Genomic DNA, 24,651 nt, shown 5'->3' with positions numbered 1-24,651 from the left:
ACCTGAATGAGCTTGAATCAAACCACACCCAGATCTGACTTAATTCGAAGTTCTGGCGTGGGTTAGGCGCTGCAGATATGCACACCTGAGAACAGAGCAGTTTATCGGCAGCCATCTTGGATAAAAGAAACGTGATCGAGGGATGTCTGCAGTTGCAGCATTTCATTGCCAATGACACTTTTTATTAATCTTGCAGTTATGGCCATTTGGACGCTCTTTAATGCACCGCAATATAAACCTCCGTGTTAATAATAAATGTGAGTGATATATGCATTCAGGGAAACACCGTGGACTACTTGGACTCTACCCCATGTTGCTGGACTTTATTTTTCTGCAAATGCATATGCGGATGTGATAGTGATTACAGAACCAGTGCACATATGAATAATGCAGGCTGTGCCACCGTACACTGCTGCTAAAGAGAACCCTGAAAAAGAATGGCTGAAAAGAATGCATTATAGAATAGAAATTGAGACAGAAAGGAGAGTTTACAAGCCCCCTGTCACTAGGCTGCCACAGTCACTGTCAGAATAAATCCATCAACACCGAAAATAAATCATGCCGCGCATTTGCATGTCTACAGTGCCGAACGCGGGACGCTGGTAATGTATTCTGTTTAGGTTTGTATGCACATGTGTGGCATTGGGTTGGAGAAATGTAGATTTTAAAATTCATTAGCATGAGAGAAACGTTCACATTGGCACACTGGGATATAGCTAAACCAAACCTATAATTTAATACCAAAATTATATAATATAATTAAAAACTATTCAATATAATTCAAACCGAAACTATATAATACAGTATATGGCAGCATACAACTAATAAACACGATCACACAGTTCTAATAATTGCATGAATAATTAATACTCATAGCTCTGAAGTGATGTTCTTGTCGTCAGTGTGGGGACAGAGGGGCGGAGCCTCCCAGGTGCAGCAGCCATGTTGCGAGGTGCACAGATGCTGCTGCCGCTCGCTCTCTCTCCCTCGCGCACAGGGCTGGAGGTGTAGAGTCGATTAGAAGTGCACTGTGTGTGACTGTGGCTCTCTCTCTCTCTCTCTCTCTCTCTCTCTGTGTGTTTGGGGACGCTGCAGATGCAGAAAGTCCCTCAGTGAGAATGCATCCGCTGGGACAGAGACAGCTGTGGTACAGCATCAGGGCCGTTAACGAGCCTTATCTCACACACAAACGCGCACACACACACACACACACACACACAAACCATCCTGCCAGACACACTGTCAGACACAGGCCATCATTCACAGATGAGCTCATGTAATGTCGACACTAAGGCGGTGACAATTACATGCAGTTATATGACAGAAATTCATATATAATCTCATGATGCACAGAGCCAACACCATCCATGTTTTTTTTTTCATTTCATTTATTGTACAGTCACAATATCGGCAGATACATCATAGAAAAAATTAAATCCATAATGGCTTGTCAAAAAAAATTATTATACAATTTTTATCCATACAGATTTTTTTGTACAGAATGAGACATTAAGTAAAATTGTGGTACCTTGGTCAACCCCCCCCCCTGGTAATAAATAGAAGATGCCATGATTGTATTATGTATACGCTGCCGTACGCTCGCCAGCTTTGGAGATCGGAGAACCCCGGGAGTATAAAGTGCTGATCTGGGATCAGCGTCCTCTCTGTCTATAGAGGCATTTTCTCAGCTGTGAATGGTGATAACTGCAGGCCCACGATCTCCATAGACAGGTCAGACATTGCTGCACAAACACACACATCCACGCACAGACACACACTTTCAGACAATGAAGTGAATCAATGAAGTGATCTCGTGGACCCGAGATCGAATCGCAATCGGATGGCCAACAGCAGCAGGGCCAACTTGAAGCGGAGAGCGGGACTAGAGAATAAAGGAAGGGAAATCAGATGAAGACGGGCCTCGTTGTCCTCTGCGGTTATTAAAAAAAAAAAAAAGGTGCAGAGACAGAAAAAAAGGGGAGGAAAGACGAGAAGGTGACTATCTGATCGCAGCCGGAGCAGAGCGACAGAGTGGCACTTGACATTTGGTCTGATGCGACGGCCTCCCTCCCTCCAAGTCTCCCTTTCTCTCCCACTTTTCGAGCCATTTTCTTTTTCTGTAAACTCATTCTCGCTGCCTCCTCTCTCGGCCCATCCATCAACGTCCAGCGTCCTCGTCTGTCGCCCTCCCTGTCCGCTCTCGCTCTCCACTGCGAGTTGAGCAGAAGAAAAGAGGGGCAGCAAGGAGCAGGTTCCCCAACTGTTGGTGGGCGAACATGTACTGCGCCCAAACCTTTTTTCATTTCATAAAGGAATCATCTGCACCTTCTACAGCATGACCAAGGTCGTTCAAATCTGAAATCTGATTGGCTGACGGGCATAATGAGAACTTGTACTAGTTCAGACTACACAATTAAACGCTTTCAAAATCCTGGTTGGTTGTGGTGTGAGCAGATATCTAGAACGCTAAATGGACCTCGAACTCTCTGTAGAAGAGATTAACCATACTGGTCAATTTCTTCACCCATATTTGTTTGTTCTTCTGATCTTTATGTTGTTTATGTTGGCTTGTTTATGTTGGTCCATGGTAGAAATCTTTTAGTGAGTTTTTTGTGTTGTGTCAACTCGTGCATAACTTTTCATGGCAGAAGGTTGTTTTGGGAACCCAATGGTAAAACCTAAAGGAACCCTTGATCTGAAGCCAGAACATTTTGCAGTCTAAAGTCTACAATCATCTCACTAATATCGTGTAGCTGAACTACATAATAAAGAACAAGGATGTCGAATGTCTGGCCAAACATACCTCGTATATACGTCTATATAACGCTGGCCGCAGGTACACTGGTGGCCGTTTGTTCTGTACCTGTGTTTTTGCAGTTCAGGTCCACAGCTGTCGCCTCCCGCTGCTCAGTCTGATATCTCACCGCAAATGAGAACAGGCTCGTTCTCCTGCGCGCCAGCCGCCAGTCGTGGGGGTCGGTTAATTACTTTTGTTTTCCCCCCAGTGTACACGCTGGATAAGGGTTATGATAGCGGGGAAGCCTGCGAAATGGAGATAGGAGCTCGTTTTAAATCTGCTGATTGTGTTTGTCGGAATGCAATTCTCAGAGGCCTGGCACAGGAGCGTGAATGAGGACGAGGGCGGAGAGGGTCGGAAAAAGGAACGGTGGACGTTGTTCCAGCAGCCAGAACCAATTCACAGAGAATGGACGGCAGGTGTGTGTATGGTGGGCGGGGGTCTCTGATGTGAGACTAAGAGCCACTCAGGATGTGTGTTGGGCAGCAATCGTTTCTTATTTCATTACGGCAAAAGCTACATAAATCCTCGGAATGGAGCGGAAGGGGCTCGATGGGAATATTTGCATTTCCCCTCTCAAATCCTGCCATCTCTCTCTCCCTCTCTGCTCCTGTCTTCCCACCATTTACTGCAGAGTGACTTTAATCATCACTTTCGTCAGAACACATTAAGCCAGCACGTCCGGAGGTGAAAGAGGAAAACACACACACACACACACACACCATGGAGAGTCACACTCGATTTGCAATGGTGATGCATTGCAGTGGCATTACTTGAGAGATTAAAGAGGAGATGCTGAATTTCAATTGGCCAACATTGATGTATAGCTGTCGGATGAGTGTCTCGGCCCACTGAGGGCGCCGCCAAATTAACTCCTCCATGGAGGGAGGAATTCACACACACGGACACGCCCACTCCCCAACATTGCCCAGGGCACACCCCCACTAGCACCATGTACACAACATGGACACCCACATAACAAATTTATGTCTGTGTTTGATCCTCGACTCAAAGAAGAAGGATAAAAAAGAACATCAAGGCTGTTTTGTTTTTTAGAAGGACAACAAAGCCATTTGCATACATTAAACTCGGGCCAGCAGACGTCTTGACTTCCCCCTGATCTCTGCTTGGAGGCTGGCGGGGACAGACGTAAAGTGCTTGATAGCTTCTGAGTGGCAGTTGGGAGCGGACAAACTGAAAAACGTGGACAAGGGGACAGGACAGCACTGCAAAGGACACAGTGACACTATTCCACAGAGGACATAAAGAGAAGAGACAGGAAGGTATCACGTGACCAAAGAACAACTCTCAATTTTGTTTTTTTCGTTTTTTGATTGGTTTGAGTCCCTCTGGACAATCACAGTCACGGTAATAAAGAGAGTCAACTGAAGTGGTCCCCAGTCACAAGGCCTTATAGGTTAGAACATTTCCTTCACAAATCTTTTTCAAATGGCGGCGTCCTGGTAGATACTCGGAACCTCACCCCGGCACCCAGCTCTGGCTGTTCTGTGTTGGGCCAGCTCCAGCAAAAGTCCCGATACCCATCCCGATACCCATTCCAATGCCCAGCCCCTGAGACAATGATCCATCAAAGTTGAAGTCCACGCCCTCAGAGTCCATGAAGTCACTGAGCAGGATGGAGTCCATGTCACAATCCAAGCTGCTGGGCATGGCCTCCATCACTAGATCTGCGGGGACACGTCTGGGAGGCTGGTGGCCGTTGCTGTGGTGACCATTGTGGTTGCCGTGGTAACTAGCGCCCGGCTGTGAGGCGGAGGACGGTGAGGAAGAGTGTTGGTGGTGCTGAGGATGGGGGTGGTTGTTGGTGTGTGTTTGGCTGTGATTGTGTTGGGTGTGGCTGCTGTAGTAACCATGCCAATTCTCAGCCACACCCTGCTGATGGGTGGGGCCAGGGTAGGACTGATGGTGTCTGGGGTGCGGGGCGGACGCCAGACGGCAGGGGTCCTGCGGCACGTCCATCACACTGGCGGGATTGGGGGGCAGCGAGGTAGAAGGGAGATGGGCTGGAGATGGGCCGTAGAGGCCGGGAGTTTTCAGGCTGTACGGCTGCAGGATGGGGTGTCCATGCCCCATGTGGCTCTGTCCTGAGCTGGGGTTGAGCTTGTGGTTGTGAGTGGGGTCGTGTGGCTGGTTGTAGTTATGGCCAGTGCTTGAGTGGTGCTTGTGAACAGCATGGTTGTAGTCGAGACTTGAGTGCTGCTTGTGTGTATGACTGTGGGCATGGCTGTGATGGCTACCATTCTGGTCATGGTCGCTGTGGAGGCTCTGACTGTGAGCGTGTTCATGACTGCTGTGATGGTGGGCGTGGTTATGGCTGCTCTGTCTGTGGCTCAGACCATTGCTGGATGCGGCCAATAGTGAATGAGCCTGACCTCCTTGGCCCACCACCATGTCCTTGCTGCAGTACTGTGGGCCGCCTGCCAGAAGACTCTCCAGGGCATTGTTCTCAGAGTATCCCCGAAGGGGTTGCTGGAAGCTGGTTGGCTTGTTCTCCTGGATGGTTTGCATGGGAGCATGATGCCGCATCATGCCCAAGGGAGGCTGCCCATACCCACAGTAGCTTGTCTCTCCTTTAGGTCCAGGAATGAAGGGGTAGGCACTGCGCTTTAGCTGGGAACTCTGATAGCCCTCTTCTAGGCTGATGGCTCCGGTTAGGTCGGTCAGCTGTGGGAGCTCAACAGTGGGGCAGTGTCCCCCGGTGCCCAGGGCAGGAGATCGGGTGCTGGAGGGGCTGGGGTAGAGGTGTGGGGAGGCAGAGCAGGATAGGCCCCCTTCCTCTGGTTCATCTGGTTCGGCTTCAGCGAGGATCGGCGAGAGGCAGCCACTCAGAGTGGATCCAGAAGAGCTGGTGCGCGAGTGGAGGTCCGTCCAGGTATCAAATTCCTCAACTCCGATGCCAGCACACGCCTTCCCTGCTGGACTTCCATGTTCTGGGGACCCCTGCATTCCAGATCCTACCCCTATACCATGATTAATCCCCACCCCAACCCCAGGGCCGGTCCCTGCCCTCTTTCTGCTGACACGTCCTCTGCTCTTCAAGAACTTGGTGCCATTGTCCATGGTTACGGCCCGCCGCCGGGGTCCCTTGCCCATTTTACCCCCCTCAGGATTGAGCATCCACCAGGAGCTTTTCCCAGTTCCCTCATTCTGCACACGGATGAATCGAGTGTGCAGGGACAAGTTGTGTCGGATGGAGTTCTGCAGACACAGAGAGAGAGAGACAAGTGGGTTACAGCAGAGAATACGAAATTACCGTAACGTTTAAAATATATGTAAATATATATAAGGGTGGTAGTAGACTAGTGGGTAACATACTCGCCTATGAACCAGAAGACCCGGGTTCAAATCCCACTTACTACCATTGTGTCCCTGAGCAAGACACTTAACCCTGAGTGTCTTCAGGGGTGGACTGTCCCTGTAACTACTGATTGTAAGTCACTCTGGATATGGGCGTCTGATAAATGCCGTAAATGTAAATGTAAATATGTTCACCTCAGTGCCCTATTTTCTCTTTATGACCAATTACGGGCATTTAAAAAATCCTTCCTGCCCAACGGTCTTGAATCCGGAGTACGTGGTTCAATAACAGCCAAAGCACAGCAGAGAAAATGATGAAAGAGGGGAGTGTGCAGCAATAAGGGAGACGGTACATTTGGGAGGCAGGAGCGCGTTGAGACACCACTGAGTTTCACAGTCAATCAATATAGTAAGCAGGCTGCTCTCGCCGTTCCGCACGCGCTCACTGAGCCCTGCTACTGCAGCCACGCGCATGAGCCCCACATCAGACCATCACCAAGGTTACAGAAATGAATCACCCATGGCAGCCCAATCACAGACACCCATATCGATTGCAGGCCCCCCGAAATGCGAGGCCAACCTGAGCCTGAGCCATTGAGATGTGCAATATCTGGCACTGAGCACACAGGACCACGTATAAAATCCCAGGGGACGCGCAACCATGTCTGTATTTGTGGTACAACCCGAAGTTTGGGGCACCTGAGAGAGAACGGGGGACTCCTGGGCCCTTCGTGCCAGTGGCGGAATACACTAATCCCAGGCACTCGAGTGGCTATGCTGGCAGCTGGCAGGCTGGGCTGATGCCAGGCACTTCTTGCCGGTGGGCCGGATCAACACTCGCTCACCGACCAGCACTGAAGACCTTATAGCCCCAATCTCACGAAAACCAGGAAGAGGCTGCATCAGTACACCTCACACACTCTCCCTGCGAGCACAGTGGGCTGAAAATTACATGTCATTCCAGCCTTTGTTTCTTCCACTCCCGCCAGCTCCCTCTCTCCGATTTAACAATAGGCCAGAGCGTGGAAGACAAGCGCACGCATCCCTCTTTTTGTGTCCTTTTCCATTTGCTTTCTCACACATGCTCCCTTCTAACAACAGTCCTCAGCGTCTCGAAAATTATACGTGCGCTGATGATAACGCTAGGTCGCCTTTCATTCCCACATTTTACTAGCACCCCGCACACACGTAAACAGAGACCGTCTCCTCACCTCTCACTCACGCTTATTTCAGTTATATATCTCGTACCTTCAACCCCGCAGAAAGCCGCAAGTCTGATTCCAGGATGGGAAATATATTAATAACATGATGAGGCTGAAATCGTTTTTATTTCGCTCACGTGTTCGTGAAAACGATGTGAATTTTTGTACGTCTCTGCTCGCAGAAGGACTCCGCGATTCCTTGTTGTGTTGTTGGTAATTGTGGTCCCCCGCCAGCGCCCAGAAACGCAGCACGTTGTTCCGTGTAATGATTGGAGAGCTGAAAAGCAACTGGATAAAAATCAGCCTCCCGATTACCCCTGGTCAAAATTCGCCTCGGATCCGTAAAATTGAGCGGCGCGTCTCGGCGATCGCTGTGCGCTCCCAATTTTTAAGTAGGCCCCCCGCCTCTCGCCACGGCCTCCTGGAGGGCAATTTAGCCCGCGGCGCAACAGCGAAAGCGCCGGCTCAGGCCCGGCTCGAAAGAGTCTCTGCATTCCGCTCCTTTCTCTCTGCCGATGACGCCAGGATGCAGCACCTCGGCAGACTTAATCAAAGCCGACCTGAACGGGAGCACAGCGAGAGGCGGCGCGCCATCCTGAGGACCCTCACGTCAGGTGATCTGAGAAGCGGCGCCCTGACAGAGCGCGCTCCGACGACAGCTCTGCCAGCGGGGTAGCTATGGCAACGGCGTAAAGCGTAGCGATATAAAGAGCATGGAGCCGGGAGAGGCATGGGGTGGGGGGGGGAGCAGATGCTGCTTCATGCCGCAGGTAACTCCAAACGGCCTTTCATCTCGCTCTGTCAGACTCCTCATCCGATACTCGGGGGAGGCTCAATCATCAGCAGTCACATGGTGCCACGCCGCCCGTCTCTACGGAGCGGCGATTAGCAAGTCAACTGCACGCCGCCAGACGACCGCCATCCAGCGCCTTTACTGCGAGCAGAGATGAACCTGGTAACGAGGGCGGCGGCGCAGGCGCGCTCAACGCGACAAACGGAGAGTCGCAGATGAGGCCGTGGTGGCGCCCTTCCCGGATCGCCGCGGTCTGTGGTTATAAATAGTGCCTCGGTGGCTCCGAGTTTGACCCAGACGCCGCGCTCCTCGCCCTCCTCTGAGTCAGCGGCCGGTCAGCCTTGCGGTTTGCTGATGGCTTTCTTACACACAAACACGCGCAAACTCACAAACATTCGCACCGTCCCCGCAAACACAAACACCCCGACCGACCAAAAACAAAAAAAAAGGAAAAAGCTGGCAATCACACTTAATCCCGCTCCATTCGGAGTAATCCCGGTAAATCGGGAGCTAATCCTGGTTAATTCTGGACAGGGCTCGGCTGGGCGTCACCTCCGGAACCGCAGCTGTCCAGCGGGGATTGCGTTTGGGGTGTTGCATCAAAAACAATTCCATTACTCTGCCTAACACCACCAAATCGCCTAGCGCTCAGGACAACATGTTGACACGGCGGGCCAGCTGTTCGGAGGCTGCTTCCCTGCAGTTACCGTGCCGGACCTCGTCGCCGCTGCTGACGAAACAGCCAACACGCACCGGGCTCAGCCGCCGGCCAAACGCCGTGGATGGCCAATGAGCCGTGGCCGCACCGACGCCGCCGCTGATTGGTTCGCCTACCGCCAACGCGAAATCCCACATGTTTGTTTTCTTCTACGGCAACGGCGCGCTGTCAAAAACATGGCTTTACCACCGCCGACTGACAAACAACGTCTCCAGCCCCCCGGAAAAACATTTTGCCATTTAAATCGAGCGGTTTAGCGCTCGGCTGAGTCTGAGATGTTTCAGGCGCCGCATCTGCACTTCTAACAGCACGCAGGCAAGGGTACATCAAGAGGCGCAGATCAGGTGATCAAAGGCACAAATTCACCCTAGATTGACTCGAGACAAACGACCTTGTCTAGCTGAAGAGATCTATCACAGCCCGGGAGCGTCTAGCCCGGGCGATCCATGCCAGGCCGCGTGAACTCCGCTCAATTAGCCCGACCTGCCGGCTTCTTGCACTCGCGGCGCAGCACTGGCCATTGATCTGAACTTTGGCATGAAGTCTCAGGTCCCTCGGATGAAGCATGGGCCTGAGCCAGAGAGAAAGTGGTGGCTGAGGCCTTGGAACCCGCCATATCACCGCTCTCTACAGACATACAGGACAAATTGTCGCATTTCATTACAATCCTTCCCATACGATAAATGGAATTTTATATTTTAAAATATTACATTCGGAATACAAAAATATTTAGAGCTCAAAAAGAGACGTACCTTATTTATAATTTTTTTTTTCTGTCTCATACTCGTGACTTGCACTGACGCGCATCACAAAATATTCAGACGAGATAAAGGTTTGTATGTTAAAGTGAACCTCTCGTTTCTTTATGTCTGCTAAATAACGATGTAGTGAAGGTCTAAAGCTATGATCTTCGGGTGACATTATGGGAGAGCAGTGGGCCATGTGATGGCTTTTAGGCCTGAGTGAAGCTCAGCGTTCGAGACTTCAGAAGTCAAGCTGAATTTGGTATTCTGTTGATTGCTGAAGGGCTTTGTGCTGCATTCGGGGGAGAAATATGGGGGAAACTTGGCGAAGAGGCTCTTTTCGCAAAGCTCTGTTTTACATTTTAACGCGCACTAAAATTCGCCCAAACACTCCTAGGAGTATTGAAGGCAGCGCTGCGTTTTACATTCTGTGCAGCGTCCCATTAGACGCGGTCCGGAACGTTCCGCCGAGCGTTGAGGGGATTGTTCGCGCCAAGCATTCTTTGGGACTGAAAAAGCTGTTTTCTGAGCGCTCGAGCCATTATTTATTAATCCATTTCACACAGCCAGCAGTCATTATGCGCGGCCCTGTCAATGGGCGTCTCTCTACGCCGCACATTTATTTGATAATAAGCACGAGTGGGGGAGAAGATAAAAGCGCTGACTGCGTTCATTGTGGAGAGCTTTCTGCAGGCAGGGAGACTTTCAAATGAGAACACTGTGTGGGAATCGCTCTCGTCTGCTAAGCCTGTCTGGAGGCAATCGATGGAAATTAGCCAGCGCTAAAGATTCACTTCCTGTGACTGATGTCACGGGCGGGCGCTTGTCTGCACGAAGGGGGGAATAAAGGCGGCTGGGATTATAAGGGGGTGCGATGGGGGCGGGGAAGGTGCGAGTCGGAGAAGAAAACTCTGAGCAGGAAGAATGAGGCTACGCTAACTCGAGAGTGGAGGGAAGCTAAGCATCTAAGAGAAATTGAACAAATCATTCAATTCAAATATATTAGCATTATATTTATTATCGTTATATCGAAATAATGGTAATAAAATGCTATGACTAACTCGAACATGTTATCTTGTTTCCCGTCCACACCCGGCACCCCCGCCAGTAAACAGGCTGGTACAATCTCGCTACGTTTGACTTGTTAGCCTCATTAAAAAGAAACTTCTGGAATCGCTCGAGGGCTAATATGCAGGATACGTGGGACGTATCTGGTGGAAAGTTAGCGTTTTATTATCATTATTTATGCTAATAAAAGAAGCATACCTGCTAATTAATTCGTATTTGGTACAATTGGTATCTACGTGAATTTCTGATTAAGTCTAAATAGAACACTTAAAGTGATACCTAAAGTGAAACTTGATTAAAAACGGAGCTAAGCTACATTTGCATTCAACGGCACGTGCGTGCCTTTAATTTTAATCATTAGGACAAGTGGTTGATTTAGTCCAAGTAATGGCGGTAATGCGAGTGGCAGCAGTGACGTGGTTGGGAGTGGTCGTCCTTTTTCCGCTCGCGGCCCCAGGGCGACAGAAGGCCTTCCTCCACCACTCCCGGCGTCCCGCAGAGACCCTGTCCTCCTTGGCCCGCCACCGCGGCCCACCTGAGCAAGGTAAGACCCGCCCCGGGGACATGGTGGCCAGGTCAGCCTGTGGTCTTGCGGTGGACGAGAAGGGCCAGGAGAAGCGGGAATAGGAAGGGAGAGGGAGGAGGTTAAAAATAGAACCAGCAGATTAATGAACATCTGAGTGCAGGGCAGGGGATCGGAAAATCCTCCCAGTGTGCCAGTGATGCCCAGCCCTGAGGACACACCTCACTCGCGGCCAGGCGACGGGCACAGCCAGGGCACAGCGTGGCCACCTGGGTTTAGTACACAAACCCCGCCCATCCCCCAAACTTTCCCACCACAGGTGTAGCGCCCAGACACCTGCGGGAACGCCACCCCCAGGAAAAACGAGGGAAGCTTGTGAATTCGTCCTCCTCACACCCAGGATAAAAACAGACCTTTATTTCTCACGACAACTTCGGTTTATCAGAAGGGTGGCGTGTGTGTGCGTCGCATTTCATATTAAACCACAGTGCATTGTGTCTTCAATGTGCTGCATTATTGGCACACATACAATAAATTAAGAAATTCGATTTTTTTTGCTTCATTTAAGTTTTAAATGTTCTAATTGTTGCATTTTTAAAAAATAATTAATTACACACGATTGACTGCAATTCCTCCTCCTAATATATGTTAGATAAACAATAAAGAGAGAAGAAATATAGCATTTAATAATCTGTATTCAATGTTTAATTATGCTATGAATATTTTAATTCGAACTCTGACACACAATCTTTAAAAAATGACCTTCTTCAGATTCCCTGAGTTGCAAATCTCTCTGCAAGTCCAAAGTCATCCAAAGTCCCAGACAGAGCACGCGCAATTAATTAATAAATCATTAATTTGTCACACCGCAGTAGTTTCGGCTTGCAGGTCGTGGAGAAATCTGATCTCTTCAATCAAGTGCAAACGGTGAGGCAGGCTGCTGCACGCCCGCGACTCGTAATTAAAACGGAGCGACTCGGAAACGGATACGGGGCCAAATTTTTTTTTTTTTTTTGTTGTTTTTTTTTGTGCACGCTCATTAATAATCATAAATAATCACTTTTCGTTTTAATTCCAAAACGCTCTCTCTTAGTCACTTATCACACACACACACACACACACACACACATCTCGAGAAGTGCCCTGGCACACTGGGCCCGCTCATTACAACAATGCCAAGCTACCAGTTGCTAAGGAGACCTGTGGGAGAGGGAGGGTTCCTGTTTCCATGGCAGCACGCCTGCTTCCTGCCAACTGTCTTTCCCCCCAGAGACCTGACCACCGTAGACCGAGGGAACGGAGGGAAGAAAGAGCGGAGCGAAGAGAAGGGAGGGGGTACGATGTTGAAAAGGAAGGAGCTGTGAAGACGATGGCGGTGGCGGTGGCGGCGGCGGTACGTGGGGGAGGGGCAAGATCTACTGAGGGAATGTGGTGGAAATTGATGGAGTGAAAGAGAGCGAGAGACTCCAAAGTTAAAGAGCGAGACGGGTTTTTTTTTTCCCTTTTTCTCGGAGCGCGCCATTTTCCACCACGTCCTGACAGAGACACACACACACACACACACACACGTCACGCTGCCACCGCGTCTTATTGTGTTTGTCAGCTGGAGAGACGAGACAAGATGGCCGCCGCCCAGTTTCCTCAGCTGAGCGCCGCAGGCCTCTCGCCCTGGTTCCACGTGCTCCGGGCGCGCCCAGCGGGAATACGTTCCCCCCAAGAACCGCCCCGCGCATGGAGAAGGCCCCGGAGCAGGGGGCGGTGGGGGTCACATGAGGAGAGCGGCGGGAACTCCAGCGGCTCCTGGCTGCTTCCAGGCTCAATCGCCCTCATCGTCTCTCACACGCTCGAGTGTGTGAGTGTGTGTTTCGTTCTCACACACCAACCTCACATGATTGGCTGTAGCTGCACCCAATTAAAGACTTTCGGTGCGAGTATAGTGTGAGTAGTGAGATGCATTTGTGCATATCCACCTGGTTGTGTATTTGAGTGTGTGTGTGTGTGTGTGTGTGTGTGTGTGCGCATCCAAAAGACAATAGATAACCTTCCCTCCCCCACACAAGCTGCATCAACACACACACACACACACACACACACTTCCATTCACATATGGTGCTCTCTGTCTCTCTCATCGGCGTCTGTTTCTCATTGGGAGGGAATGTGGCGTCTGTCTTGTTCTCACAGACTCTCACTGGAGGCTGGTGGCTTCTGCCCGACACACTCATACACACACACACACACACACACACAGGCCTCCTTTATTGACTTATTCATGCATGGCTTTCTTTGGGGACACACACCCCGTCTAGGGCACCGCTCTCAGACATGCATCACCCCCACCGGACCAGGTGGGGGGTGGAAGGTGGAATTCGCTCTTTTCCCTTCATCTATCCATCTTCACCTCGCCTCCTCCACCCTTCCCGCTCTCTTTGCTCGGGATCCGAGGGGAGAGGAAGGTAGGCCTGCGTTTCCTGGAACAAAGACAGCCCAATTAAGTCAGTTTGAGTTAGGGTCTGTGTGGCGGAGACGAGATGGAGAGGAGGAGATGAAGACGTTGAGGAGGGATCTGGTCTAACGAGAGGGAAGTTGGGGGAGAGAAGAAATGAGGATCTGGAGACACTTTGTAGCAGGAAAGCGGCGAGTCGTTTCAGCTCCTCAATGGGAGACGATGAAATATTAATATCTGCTCCAGCCATATACTTCAGAGGACCACGGCTTTTAAAAAAAAAAAAGTTAGCGAGTAATGAGATGCTTCTCATGAATTGCTAATGAAGACGCCGCAGTGTGTGTGTTGTGAGGAGGGGGGTCTGAGAAGGCGGGTCAGTTAGGCTACACTACAGAGGAATTTTAATTCATTCAGAGAGTTGATGAAGAACTTCATTTATGAGAGCTCAACTCCCACACAGCAGAACAACCATGAGCAAAGCCCCGCCCCCGTTTCATTAGCCACAAAAACTCACACACACACACACACACACACACTCAGCCCACCATGTCCTGCAGCGGCGCACACACCCATGGATGTCCCATCCATCCAGCAAGCGTTTTTGCAAAAAAATATATATATTATTATCAAGAACGACGCTCCTTTATCCCATAATAACCATGGATGTTCAAAGGCAGTGGTGGCCTAGCGGCTAAGGAAGCGAACCTGTAATCAGAAGGTTGCCGGTTCGAATCCACAGAATCCCCCCCCGACACACACACAAACACACACACATACACATACACCTCCCCGGGTGCCTTTCATGGCTGCCCACTGCTCACCAAGGGTGACGGTTAAATACAGAGGAGACATTCTGTTGTGTCACCGTGTGCTTCACAATGATCACTTCACTTTCAACTGGTGATGGACAATCTGCATATCCAGATTTCTCTTTAGAGATGTTTAATATTCAAGTTATTCTGTTAAAAAAATATGTTGCTGTTATGTTTTTACAATTGAATTAAGACATAATTGAAATTCTGCTCTAGAAGGTACTGAAGTGCACACACACAGCAGAGAACACATGATGTCAGTGGTGGATGGGGTGGGTGTGGTCAAGGGTTGGAGTAGAGGTGAGATGGAAGGTGAACTTCTCACTAACCTCAATTCCACATTTCCAATTCCAGAACTACAGGTTTGTGTGTGTTATTGATTGATTTGGTGTATTTTGTGAGGATGTAGGTGATGTAGGAGTGTGCGTGTGTGTGTGTGTGTGTGATTTGGTGTATGTTGTGGGGATGTAGTGATGTAGGTTGGAGTGTGTGTGTGCGTGTGTGTCTTTCCGCCTGAGTGGGAATGTCAGCGGGCATCATTCAGTCCAGCAGCAGGCGGGGAAGATCATTAACGAGAAGGAGAGCGAGGGAGGGGCGCGGCTGCAGGTTAAAGACAAGATGAATAAGAATAGGAAGAGGAAGAGGTGAGAAACGGAGCACAGGAGCAGGATGGAGGAGAAATAAGAAAAATGATTGGGGTAAATGAGATCACATCTACTACTAACACCACTCTTCTCATCATCATCATCATCTCTTCCTTCTAGGACCAACCTAGATCCTACAGATCAACTCCTGCGTAATAATGGAGAGGAGAGTGAAAGGAGTATATTAGAAAATAATAGTGTGTGTGTGTGTGTGTGTGTGTGTGAGAGAGAGACAAAGAGACGTGCACAGTTTGTTCAATGCTATCTGTCGTCTCTGAGTCTGTTATTTCACGAGTAGAATACACAGCACACACACACCCTGACCTATTTTCATCAAACTGACACAGAAATCCACTTTGAGTCTCCAATTACGTCGCTAAACTCTATTTGCCTCCTCATTTGCCTTACATCCTGATGTCAAAGGTAGACGTGCACCATAACCGTCACCTGAACGTAGTCACGACAACCCCCCCGCCGCGGCGGTGGGCGGGGTTATAAGGAGGCAGCTGTTCCACCAGCACAGCAGAATTTCATGGCTTGCAGTTGATGTTGCATCATAACTAATCAGATTAAAATCGGCGCGCATTTGCCGTTGCTGGGAGAGTCGCCGTCTGGCAATTACCCATCATCCACTATGATTCATTTCAACAAGGCGCAACGAACTAGCAGTCAAAGCGGCTGTTCTAGTAAAGTCAGTGATAGAGAATTGTCTGATAAATATTCATATTGCGACTGGAGCGGCTGGACCAGCAGCTGAGAGCCACCTGACTGATGCTAAATATCACTTGAACATGAGGGTGATTCGCTGAGAGAGATTAGCATCCGTATCGACGCATAATGCAATGGAAGCGGCCACGTGTCGCCGTAATGAAGTCCGATTGTCTTCTGAGGACCATAACTCCCCGTGACAGGGGTGCAGCGTCACTCTCAACACACGCCAAACCTGCGATTCATGCACAGGGCTGGCCAGCTGGTACTCAGATGGCTGCGGGGTATTTTGGAGGAAACGTTGGGAACGTTCGCAGAGGTCACATCAACGTCTTCGGACGTCTTAAATAAAAAGTAAAAATGTCAGATCTGCACGTGTGGTCTGGTAGTGGGCGTGGTCCCGAGATGACTACTGGGCTGAGTTCATAACGAATCTGGCAACATTACGGAAAATGTAAAAATTGTGCAAGAAATTATGTGTGTCGAAATGTATCTCATAATCGGTGCATCGTAATGCAGACGCGCGATGCAGAAGATAATCAGTGATTACAAATGAACCGTAAAACGGTGCAGTGTTCGTCTGATGCCATCGGAATGTGCAGTCGACCAAACGCTGGTGCTGAACACTTTGAAAACCTGAACACCAGAAAAAAAACGCCTCACTGACGGACGGGGCGAATTGATGGGCTGCATCGCGCCACGCCGATAATCGGATTGAATGGAGACCAGTATATGCCGGTGCCCGGTCGGGAGGAACCCTGATTCGGGGTGGCAGCTGGGTAAGATGGGGCCGTGGAGAAGGCCTCAGCAGCAGCCGCAGCCGCAGCCGGCTCTGGTTTACCGGTTATTGAGGCTTTCGTTAGCGCAATGGACTCTTTAACGAGGTTAGCGGAGTACTTAGCGAGGGCAACAGACTGCTCAGCCGGGGCAGCGGAGTATTTATCCGGAGCCGCGGAGCATGCGGCGGGGGTCCGCCGAGATGTCGGACCTCCTGTAGCATTAATCACCACGCCGGTCACCCGCTGATTACCAGCCATCAATCTCGCTCCGCCCGGCCTTGCGATGGGGCGCGGCGTTACGAGGGCCTGATTAAAAATGTAAGTGCCTCGTAATATGAGCACATGCACGGCTCCTCGCTCGATATTTTTATGCCGGGGCCGCGCGCGAGGCTGCAAACGTTGTCGGCGGGTCGGCAAACGCGGCGTGGAAGAAAGAGAGCGCGGCTGCGCCTCACGCCCGCAATTAAGGTGAAATCAGAGAGGAATCTGGCCTGCTTTCATAACCAGCCTCGTCTGAATTATTAACTAAAGCTGCACCACCAGGACCGAGGTCCCCTCAGACACAGCAGGGATCTCTGCAGATCTTACACACACACACACACACACACACACACACACACACAAGCACACGCGCGCACACAGGGACACATACACACAGAGACACACACACAAAGACACACGCACACAAACACAGGGGAACACACACAGAGAGACACACACACACACACAGGGACAAACACACAAGCACACGCGCACACACAGGGACACATACACACACACACACACAAGCACACGCGCACACACACAGGGACACATACACACAGAGACACACACAGACAGGGACACACACAAACACAGGGGAACACACACAGAGAGACACACACACACACAAGCACACACGCACACACAGGGACACATACACACAGAGACACACACACAAAGACACACGCACACAAACACAGGGGAACACACACAGAGAGACACACACACACACAGGGACAAACACACAAGCACACACGCACACACAGGGACACATACACACAGAGACACACAACAGACAGGGACAAACACACACAGAAACACACACAAAAACACAGAGACACACACACCGGGATAAACATGCACACACACACGGACACACAAACACAGGGACACAATCACACACAGAGAAACACACACAAACACACAGAGACACATACACACACAGGGACACACACACAAACAGAAACACACACAAAAACACAAGAGACACACACACACCGGGACAAACGCGGACACACAAACACAGGGACACACACACACAGGAACACAAACATAGACACACACAGGGACACACACACCACTCTGGTCATACTTGATGCTGAACAGTTCCCCTCCCGTTCTGCAGGACGTGGGTCTTCACACCGAAGAACCGGCCACTGGCGACGCATCGATACGAACATTAAAACCTCGAGCATTTATACTCGATCTACGCGCCAGATATCAAAGGTGAAATTAAGAAGCAGCGCTCATGTTACCCCACTTCCCGGACTGCATTAGAACTCAACATTACAGTAAAATCTCGCTTCTTAAACGATAATAAATGAAATAATCTCGCTGATGGGGAAAACAGAAGACGGCGGCCCTTCTGAATATTGATTTTCGATCATGGCGCGTGCCGTTTTCTCGTTCATCTGGAGCCGCGGTGAAAGAATGGTGCAATAATGCTACCTGCTTCTCCGATTCCGCCGAGCCAGAACTGTCCTGGCCACCGTCAGCAGGCCCGGGCCTCCCGCCGGTATCTTCTCGCTCTTTTATTTCGGGACCACATCCAGACTGAAGGCTCCCTCTGAACCTCCCACCCCGTCTTCATTCTCACCCCTTCTCCTCACAGCTCCCGCCTGCCAAGCCGCCGGCTCCGGAGCTCCCTCTCCTTCTGCTGTGCCTTTGTGATAATAACAATAACCGCGTTTCTCTCGGCGGAGCTCCTAAATCCCCCCATCAGCGCCAGGGCGAGAGCGCCCCGGCAGACTTGGTCTCCCATCAACCCGCCATCGGCAGCCTTTTCTCTCCACCTCCTCCTCAAGGACCCATTCAATCCGAAAGCACCGGCAGATTCTGGTTCCTCGCCTCAGCTCTCCGGGCTCGCCGTCTCTCCTCGCAGGCCGCGGCCTTTCGCCCTGACGCGTTCCTCTCAGACGCGGAACAAGTGACCTTTACGCCACTTCAGATCAGAGCATCGGCTCTCTCTGCCGGAGAGGAACACACACACACACACACACACACACACCGCGGAACGTTCCTCACTCTCCATTCATGCCCGGCACAGAACTGAGATTCTTCCAGGTAATTTGGCCGACTGCACTCGGAAAATAGGAACGATCGGAGTCGTAGTCAAGCGAGGAACTCACAGGTAGAGGAGTGAAAGAGGAGACCTTGAGTGGCTTCCTGAGATTTACTGAATGTAAACTGATTCTAATCACTGTCCCTCAGTGGACACGGTGGCCGTCCTGGTCACCGCGTATAACCTGCTGCGACCCCGACATGACCTCCGGCTCTACATCATTCTCCTTGCTGTATATAAGACACAGCGTGTTGAGGGAACGTCGGATTCCATCGGCATGCTGCTTGCAGACATGGATCTAGGAGGATCCGTGATCGATCGGTACGGTTTTAAAGGAGTTGAATACTTTTCAGAAGGTTGGTGTGTGTTTTTTGGCACGCCCGTCTGGAACAGTTTGAGTGAAAACTGTCAATCATGCCAACAGGCTCCTCCCCCTTTTTAACTTTGTTTATAAAAACATCATTCAGAAATAATTACACACCAATTAAAAGGGCGTGGCGGGTAGTTAGTTCCTCTTCTTCTACATGCAGGTAACCAGCGACTAGCAGCCGCTTCCTGCGTCTACCTGTTAATTAGCGTGCCGTGAAACGGGGTCTGTAGTGATGACAGCGACCAGTCAGCCGTCGGGAAAAGACCTCAGGGGTCAGAGCCGCAACACGTCCCCGAAGCCGGGCGGTGTCGACAGCATCGCCATGGCAACGGCCAGGGAGACGGGGAGCCGGGGGGCCGCACCTCTCAGACAGGATTACACAACAGCTATTAAAGACAGATTTTAATAGCAGCTTCCAACTGTATCTGAATTCCCGCCCACACCATCCTCTTCTACAACTTGCCAATGTTTTCCTCACTGCGCGGCTGTGTGTGTGTGTGTGTGTGTGCTACAAGAATATATTAACATCTTACTGTATATTTATAAACACACACCATCACAAAAACACCCTTCAGACATGTGATGGCATCAGTAATGTGTATATAACACAGACAGTGTGTGTGTGTGTGTGTGTGTGTGTGTGTGCGTGCTTGTGAGGGTGTGCGAATTAAAACCGCATTAAAAACTGCTGCCAACTGTTCCACTCCAACATGTGGGAACGTGTGGACGTGTTTGTCTCGGTTTTTTTTTTCCCTCTCTCCCTTGTTGATTGAAACAAGTTGTTTTTTACGCCAGCCAATCACGTCGCTGCCCTGCTGGGCCACTCCCGAGCACCATCCAGCTGGGCGTCCCTGGCCAGCAACAACAGCGCCCAGGAGGGTTAAGCCACCCACAAATCCAGTTTAAAGCGGCACGCTCGGGATTGGTGGGACCCCGGTCTCTGTCAGGGAACAACAGAAAATATCTTCCATCAAAGAGCCGGAACATCCCCCGCCCATGTCTTGATAACACCGACACGTTCTGCACATGGCAGGACTGGGCCGGACAGGCAGGACTGGATCAGAGGATGGGTGTGGGACAGCGAGGGGGGACAGTTTGGCCAATAAACTGGGAGACCACAAAGACCGAGTTTCAAATCCCACTTACTACCATTGTGTCCCTGAGCAAGACACTTAACCGTGAGTGTCTCCAGGGGGGACTGTCCCTGTAACCACTGATTGTAAGATTTTCTGGATAAGGACGTCTGATAAATACTGTACATACTAATATAATTGAACAGAGACGATCCAGGCCTACTGTCCATGTGAACCAGAAGAGGAAATAAAGACAAAAGTGGCTCCCACATAGCAACAAATATTATATAATATACTGGAAATTAGACCGAGATCTCAGAATAGCATTAAACCCGGAACGAGAAAAAAACACTTTGATGCTTTAAATCAAACAAATAAATAGAAGTAAAATGTCAAATTGAAAAAAACCTCATAGACTTTGGGAAAAAAGTTAGAGAACTTCACGTCATTTTATAAATGTTCATGTTTCAGTGTTTTCAGTTATATTACCTAATTTTCAATATTGAAAAAACTAAATACGTGAATATATAAAGTCATCAAGAGAGTGTGTGTGTATGTAATGTGTGTAATATGTGCGTGTGTGTATGTAATGTGTGAGTGTATATAATGTGTGTATTGTGTGTGTGTATGTATGCAATGTGTGTGTGTGTGCGTGTATGCAATGTGTGTGTATATGTATGCAATGTGTGCATGTGTATGCAATGTGTGTGCGTTTGCGTGTATATAATGTGTGTGTATGTAATGTGTGCGCGTATGTAATGTGTGTAATGTGTGTGTCTATGTAATGTGTGTAGTGTGTGTGTATATAATGTGTGTGTATTTTAGGTGTGCAGTATGTGTGTGTATATAATGTGTGTGTGTGTGTGTGTGTGTGTATATAATGTGTGTGTATGTAATGTGTGCGCGTGTGTGTATGTAATGTGTGTAATGTGTGTGTCTATGTAATGTGTGTAGTGTGTGTGTATATAATGTGTGTGTCTATGTACTGTGTGCAGTGTGTGTGTATATAGTGTGTGTATGTAATGTGTGTAATGTGTGTGTGTGTGTATATAATGTGTGTGTATGTAATGTGTGCAGTGTGTGTGTGTGTGTATTATGTGTGTATGTAATGTGTGTGTGTATGTAATGTGTGCAGTATGTGTGTGTGTGTGTGTGTGTGTGTGTTTAATTCCAGACCAGACAGGCGGTGTGCGTGCGTGCGTGAGTAGGGGTCACTCCAGGCTCGTGCGTCCCCCAGGTGACCCGCTGTCCCCACACCACTGCCCGGGCGACTCCGTGTTTTTCCTCTTTCCTCTGAACTCAGTGAACTCCCCTCCAAACCCCACACACCCCACACACCCCTCACCACCACGAGCAGGCGACGGTACCTTCCAGCCCGCGGAGCTGTTGCTGTCGCCTTTATCCTTGAAATAGGGCACGAAGCGCACCATCCAGTCGTAGATCTGGGACAGGGTGAGCCGCTTGTCCGGGGTGCTCTCGATGGCGCGCGTGATGAGGTCCGCGTACGACTGGTTGCCCCACGCGTTCCGCCGGGACGACTTGGACTTGCGCAGCTGCCCGGCGACGTCCAGCGCGGCGGCCACCGGAGCCGGCGCGCCGGCCGGGTGCGTGATCTCCGCCGGGGCGCCGCCGCTCCGCTCGGCCCGGCACGCCGGCACGTTGTAGGGCTCCGCCTTCACGGACACGAGCGGCGGCGGCGGCGGCGGCAGAGCCCGGCTCTCCTCGTCCGGACACGGCGGCGGCCAGGTGCAGGAGCGCGGCCGGCCCTGGGGCTCGAGGTCCGCGTCAACCTGATGCGCGTCCATCATCAGCATCGCGGCAGAATCGGAGAAGCCAGACAACAATAACGCAGGAAAAAATAAAACAAAAAAAACACCCAAATCCACACAATAAGCGCGAGTCAGAATGTCCCAGCGTCCCTCCGCCGTCACAGCGCGGCAGAAATGCGCAGAACGCCTGGATGCGGGGACCGGCCGGTCGTTCCGGGTGACCCGTCAGCTTCTCCAAAAGCCCGGCTCTCCATGCTCCGCGCCGGGGTCCCACGGTCACGCCAGCATCCCGACGGCGGATCCCGCTCCTGCAGCAACAGATGATCGCGGCGCCGGACGCCCCCCCTTCTCCCGTCTGGAGGAAAAAGCCTGAATCATTTATAAACGCGCCGCGTTCCTTGCGCCCACCCCCACGCGCGCGCACGCGCGCACGCCCGCTCGCACGCACGCAGAGCGCGTCGCGACGCGACTGTTCGTTCCAGTGGTTTTTTTTCTTCTTCCTTGGCGGCACGCGAGCGGCGTGAATCAACGCGCGTCCGTGGGGAGGTCACGCTGCCCAGCCCGTCACTTTAGAACGCCAGATTAACACTCAGCGTGCGTGTACGTGTGCGATTCCTTCGGGTCGGTGGTCGGCGTGACGGACGCAACCTGTTGCTGTGACGTCACGTGGCCACCACGAGCCCCACCTGCAACCTCACGCGTTCGGAGACTCGAGAGGCAGCGCGTGGAATTCCGCCCACGCGCACACACGCGCGGATCACGGACGCCGGACCACTGGCGGCAGACCTGCCCATGTGGGCGGAGCCCCATAACCCCGGTTTCCCGCCGGAAAATCCCCCGCGGTGACGTCGCGCGCCGCGCTGCTGACAGCTGGTTGTCAATGGCGACCGTATCCTCAGATGCTCCGGGGCGGGCTGCGTGTCGCACGACCGGCCGAAAAGTGACGCCACGGCTGCACTCCTACCTTCACACACACACACGCACACGGCGCGCATTTAGCAGTTTAAACTACGCCGACACTCTAACCACAGAAATCTGGACACATTCATGCAATTATTTGATTAAAATATACCGCAGTTAACAGTAGTGTCCTGCACTGCGCAATTACGAGAAAGATAGACAGCTCATGCGTTCAGCAGCAAGGTTGTTATAATTCTATTTACTAATACTCTATACTATACTAATACTATATAATACTGTTTGGGGCAGTGGTGGCCTAGCGGTTAAGGAAGCGGCCCCGTAATCAGAAGGTTGTCGGTTCGAATCCTGATCCGCCAAGGTACCACTGAGGTGCCACCCAGCAAAGCACCGTGTCATGGCCGCCCACTGCTCACCAAGGGTGATGGGTTAAATGCAGAGGACACATTTCACTGTGTGCACCGTGTGCTGGGCTGCTGTGTTTCAAAATGACAATCACCTCACTTAACTTGCTCATTTATGACAACACATCTAATGTAGTAGCCGAGCAGGTAACACACCCGCCTGTGAAACAGAAGAGCACGGAGTCCCAGGTTCAAACCCAACTTGCTACCCCACTTAACCCCGAGTGTCACTCGTGATCGAAGGCGCTCTGGTGAACGCAGTAAATGTAAACAGTAAGTGGGGTGAAATGCTGCATTTTCTCCAGAAGAAGACACTCTAGGCGGCAACCGTTGGCTTTGAGGGCGTCAGCCGTCCAGATGCCCCAGATAGAGGCGCACAGCCGCGCCCGGGGACACCTCTAGCTGCCTCAGCCAGTCTTGAGGATTGTTGATGACATGCGTGGGACCCTGACAGGCCGTTGGCCGCTGTCTTTTTCCTCCGTCCCTCTGCAAACCCGCCATGCCTTCCCCGGGTCTTCTTGAAATGGAGAAATGCAAGCGGAGCCCCGATTATTGACCCTCGGATGATTTACCGGCCCCGTCTCTGACGTAAAAGCTGCAACTGATCTTCTCCAACACAACAAGAAGCCCCGAGCCACACCCTCCCGTCTTCCTGTCCCCTCCGTCCCACCCAGCCCCCCAGGGTTACATAAGTCTGGAGCGGGCGTTGTTGACGGGGCCTGTGGGAGCGGCGATGGCCGTCCCAGGAATGCGCTGGGCCACTTCCAACCATGTGGCCTCCTAATGTCACCGAGTAGGGAGGGAGGGACGGAGGGAGGGACGGAGGGAGGGAGGGTTTTGGCTCCGGGCTCCGGGAGGCCGGCCAGCAGGAAAAGAGCTGGATCCGACTCGGCCGGGCCTGGCGTTGCGTGCTCGCCTGACTAATACTTCCTGCCTCCCTCCATTTCATCCTCTGCCTTCTTTACGAGTGGAAACCACAGAGCGCAGCGCCTCGCGTTCTTTTGATGGATTAAGAATATTTTGTTTATACCATATTCAGGCTCCGCCCTCCCTTCTGAAGACATGAACGGGAGAAGAAGGTGGGGAGCCGCAGTGACGGGACGTAAAGCGGTTTAACAAAACCCAATCCGACACCAACCATTAATCCCATTTTAAAATACCGAGCCGAGAAGCACTCGCCACCGGTGGAGGTATGACGGTGACGCTTCACGAACCGATGCCACCAGACGGGATCACGTCGGTGTTT

General features: G+C 51.1%; 1 protein-coding gene across 1 annotated transcript; it reads right to left on the bottom strand.

Moving 5' to 3' along the window:
- Nucleotides 1-1,377: 1,377 nt before the first annotated feature.
- foxo6b (forkhead box O6 b) lies at nucleotides 1,378-22,807 on the bottom strand. The gene is made up of 2 exons (XM_028964337.1): nucleotides 21,682-22,807; nucleotides 1,378-6,016 (listed from the first exon to the last, which is right to left on the bottom strand). Exons 1-2 carry the CDS (start codon nucleotides 22,126-22,128, stop codon nucleotides 4,277-4,279), a joined length of 2,187 nt encoding a protein of 728 aa, XP_028820170.1. The 5' UTR covers nucleotides 22,129-22,807; the 3' UTR covers nucleotides 1,378-4,276.
- Between the last annotated feature and the right edge of the window lie 1,844 nt (nucleotides 22,808-24,651).

Source organism: Denticeps clupeoides, chromosome 20, assembly GCF_900700375.1.
Source record: "Denticeps clupeoides chromosome 20, fDenClu1.1, whole genome shotgun sequence".
Lineage (NCBI taxonomy): Eukaryota > Metazoa > Chordata > Actinopteri > Clupeiformes > Denticipitidae > Denticeps > Denticeps clupeoides.
The sequence above is the reverse complement of the archived record's forward strand: the minus strand, read 5'-3'. Positions and strand labels throughout refer to the sequence as shown.

What these genes read in the sequence shown, in the direction of transcription:
- foxo6b (XM_028964337.1), bottom strand. Translation starts at nt 22,128, where the DNA reads ATGCTGATGATGGACGCGCATCAGGTTGACGCGGACCTCGAGCCCCAG. An exon ending in ACAGCTCCGCGGGCTGGAAG is followed by an intron (nt 6,017 to 21,681) that starts GTACCGTCGCCT and finishes CTGTGTCTGCAG; the next exon opens with AACTCCATCCGACACAACTT.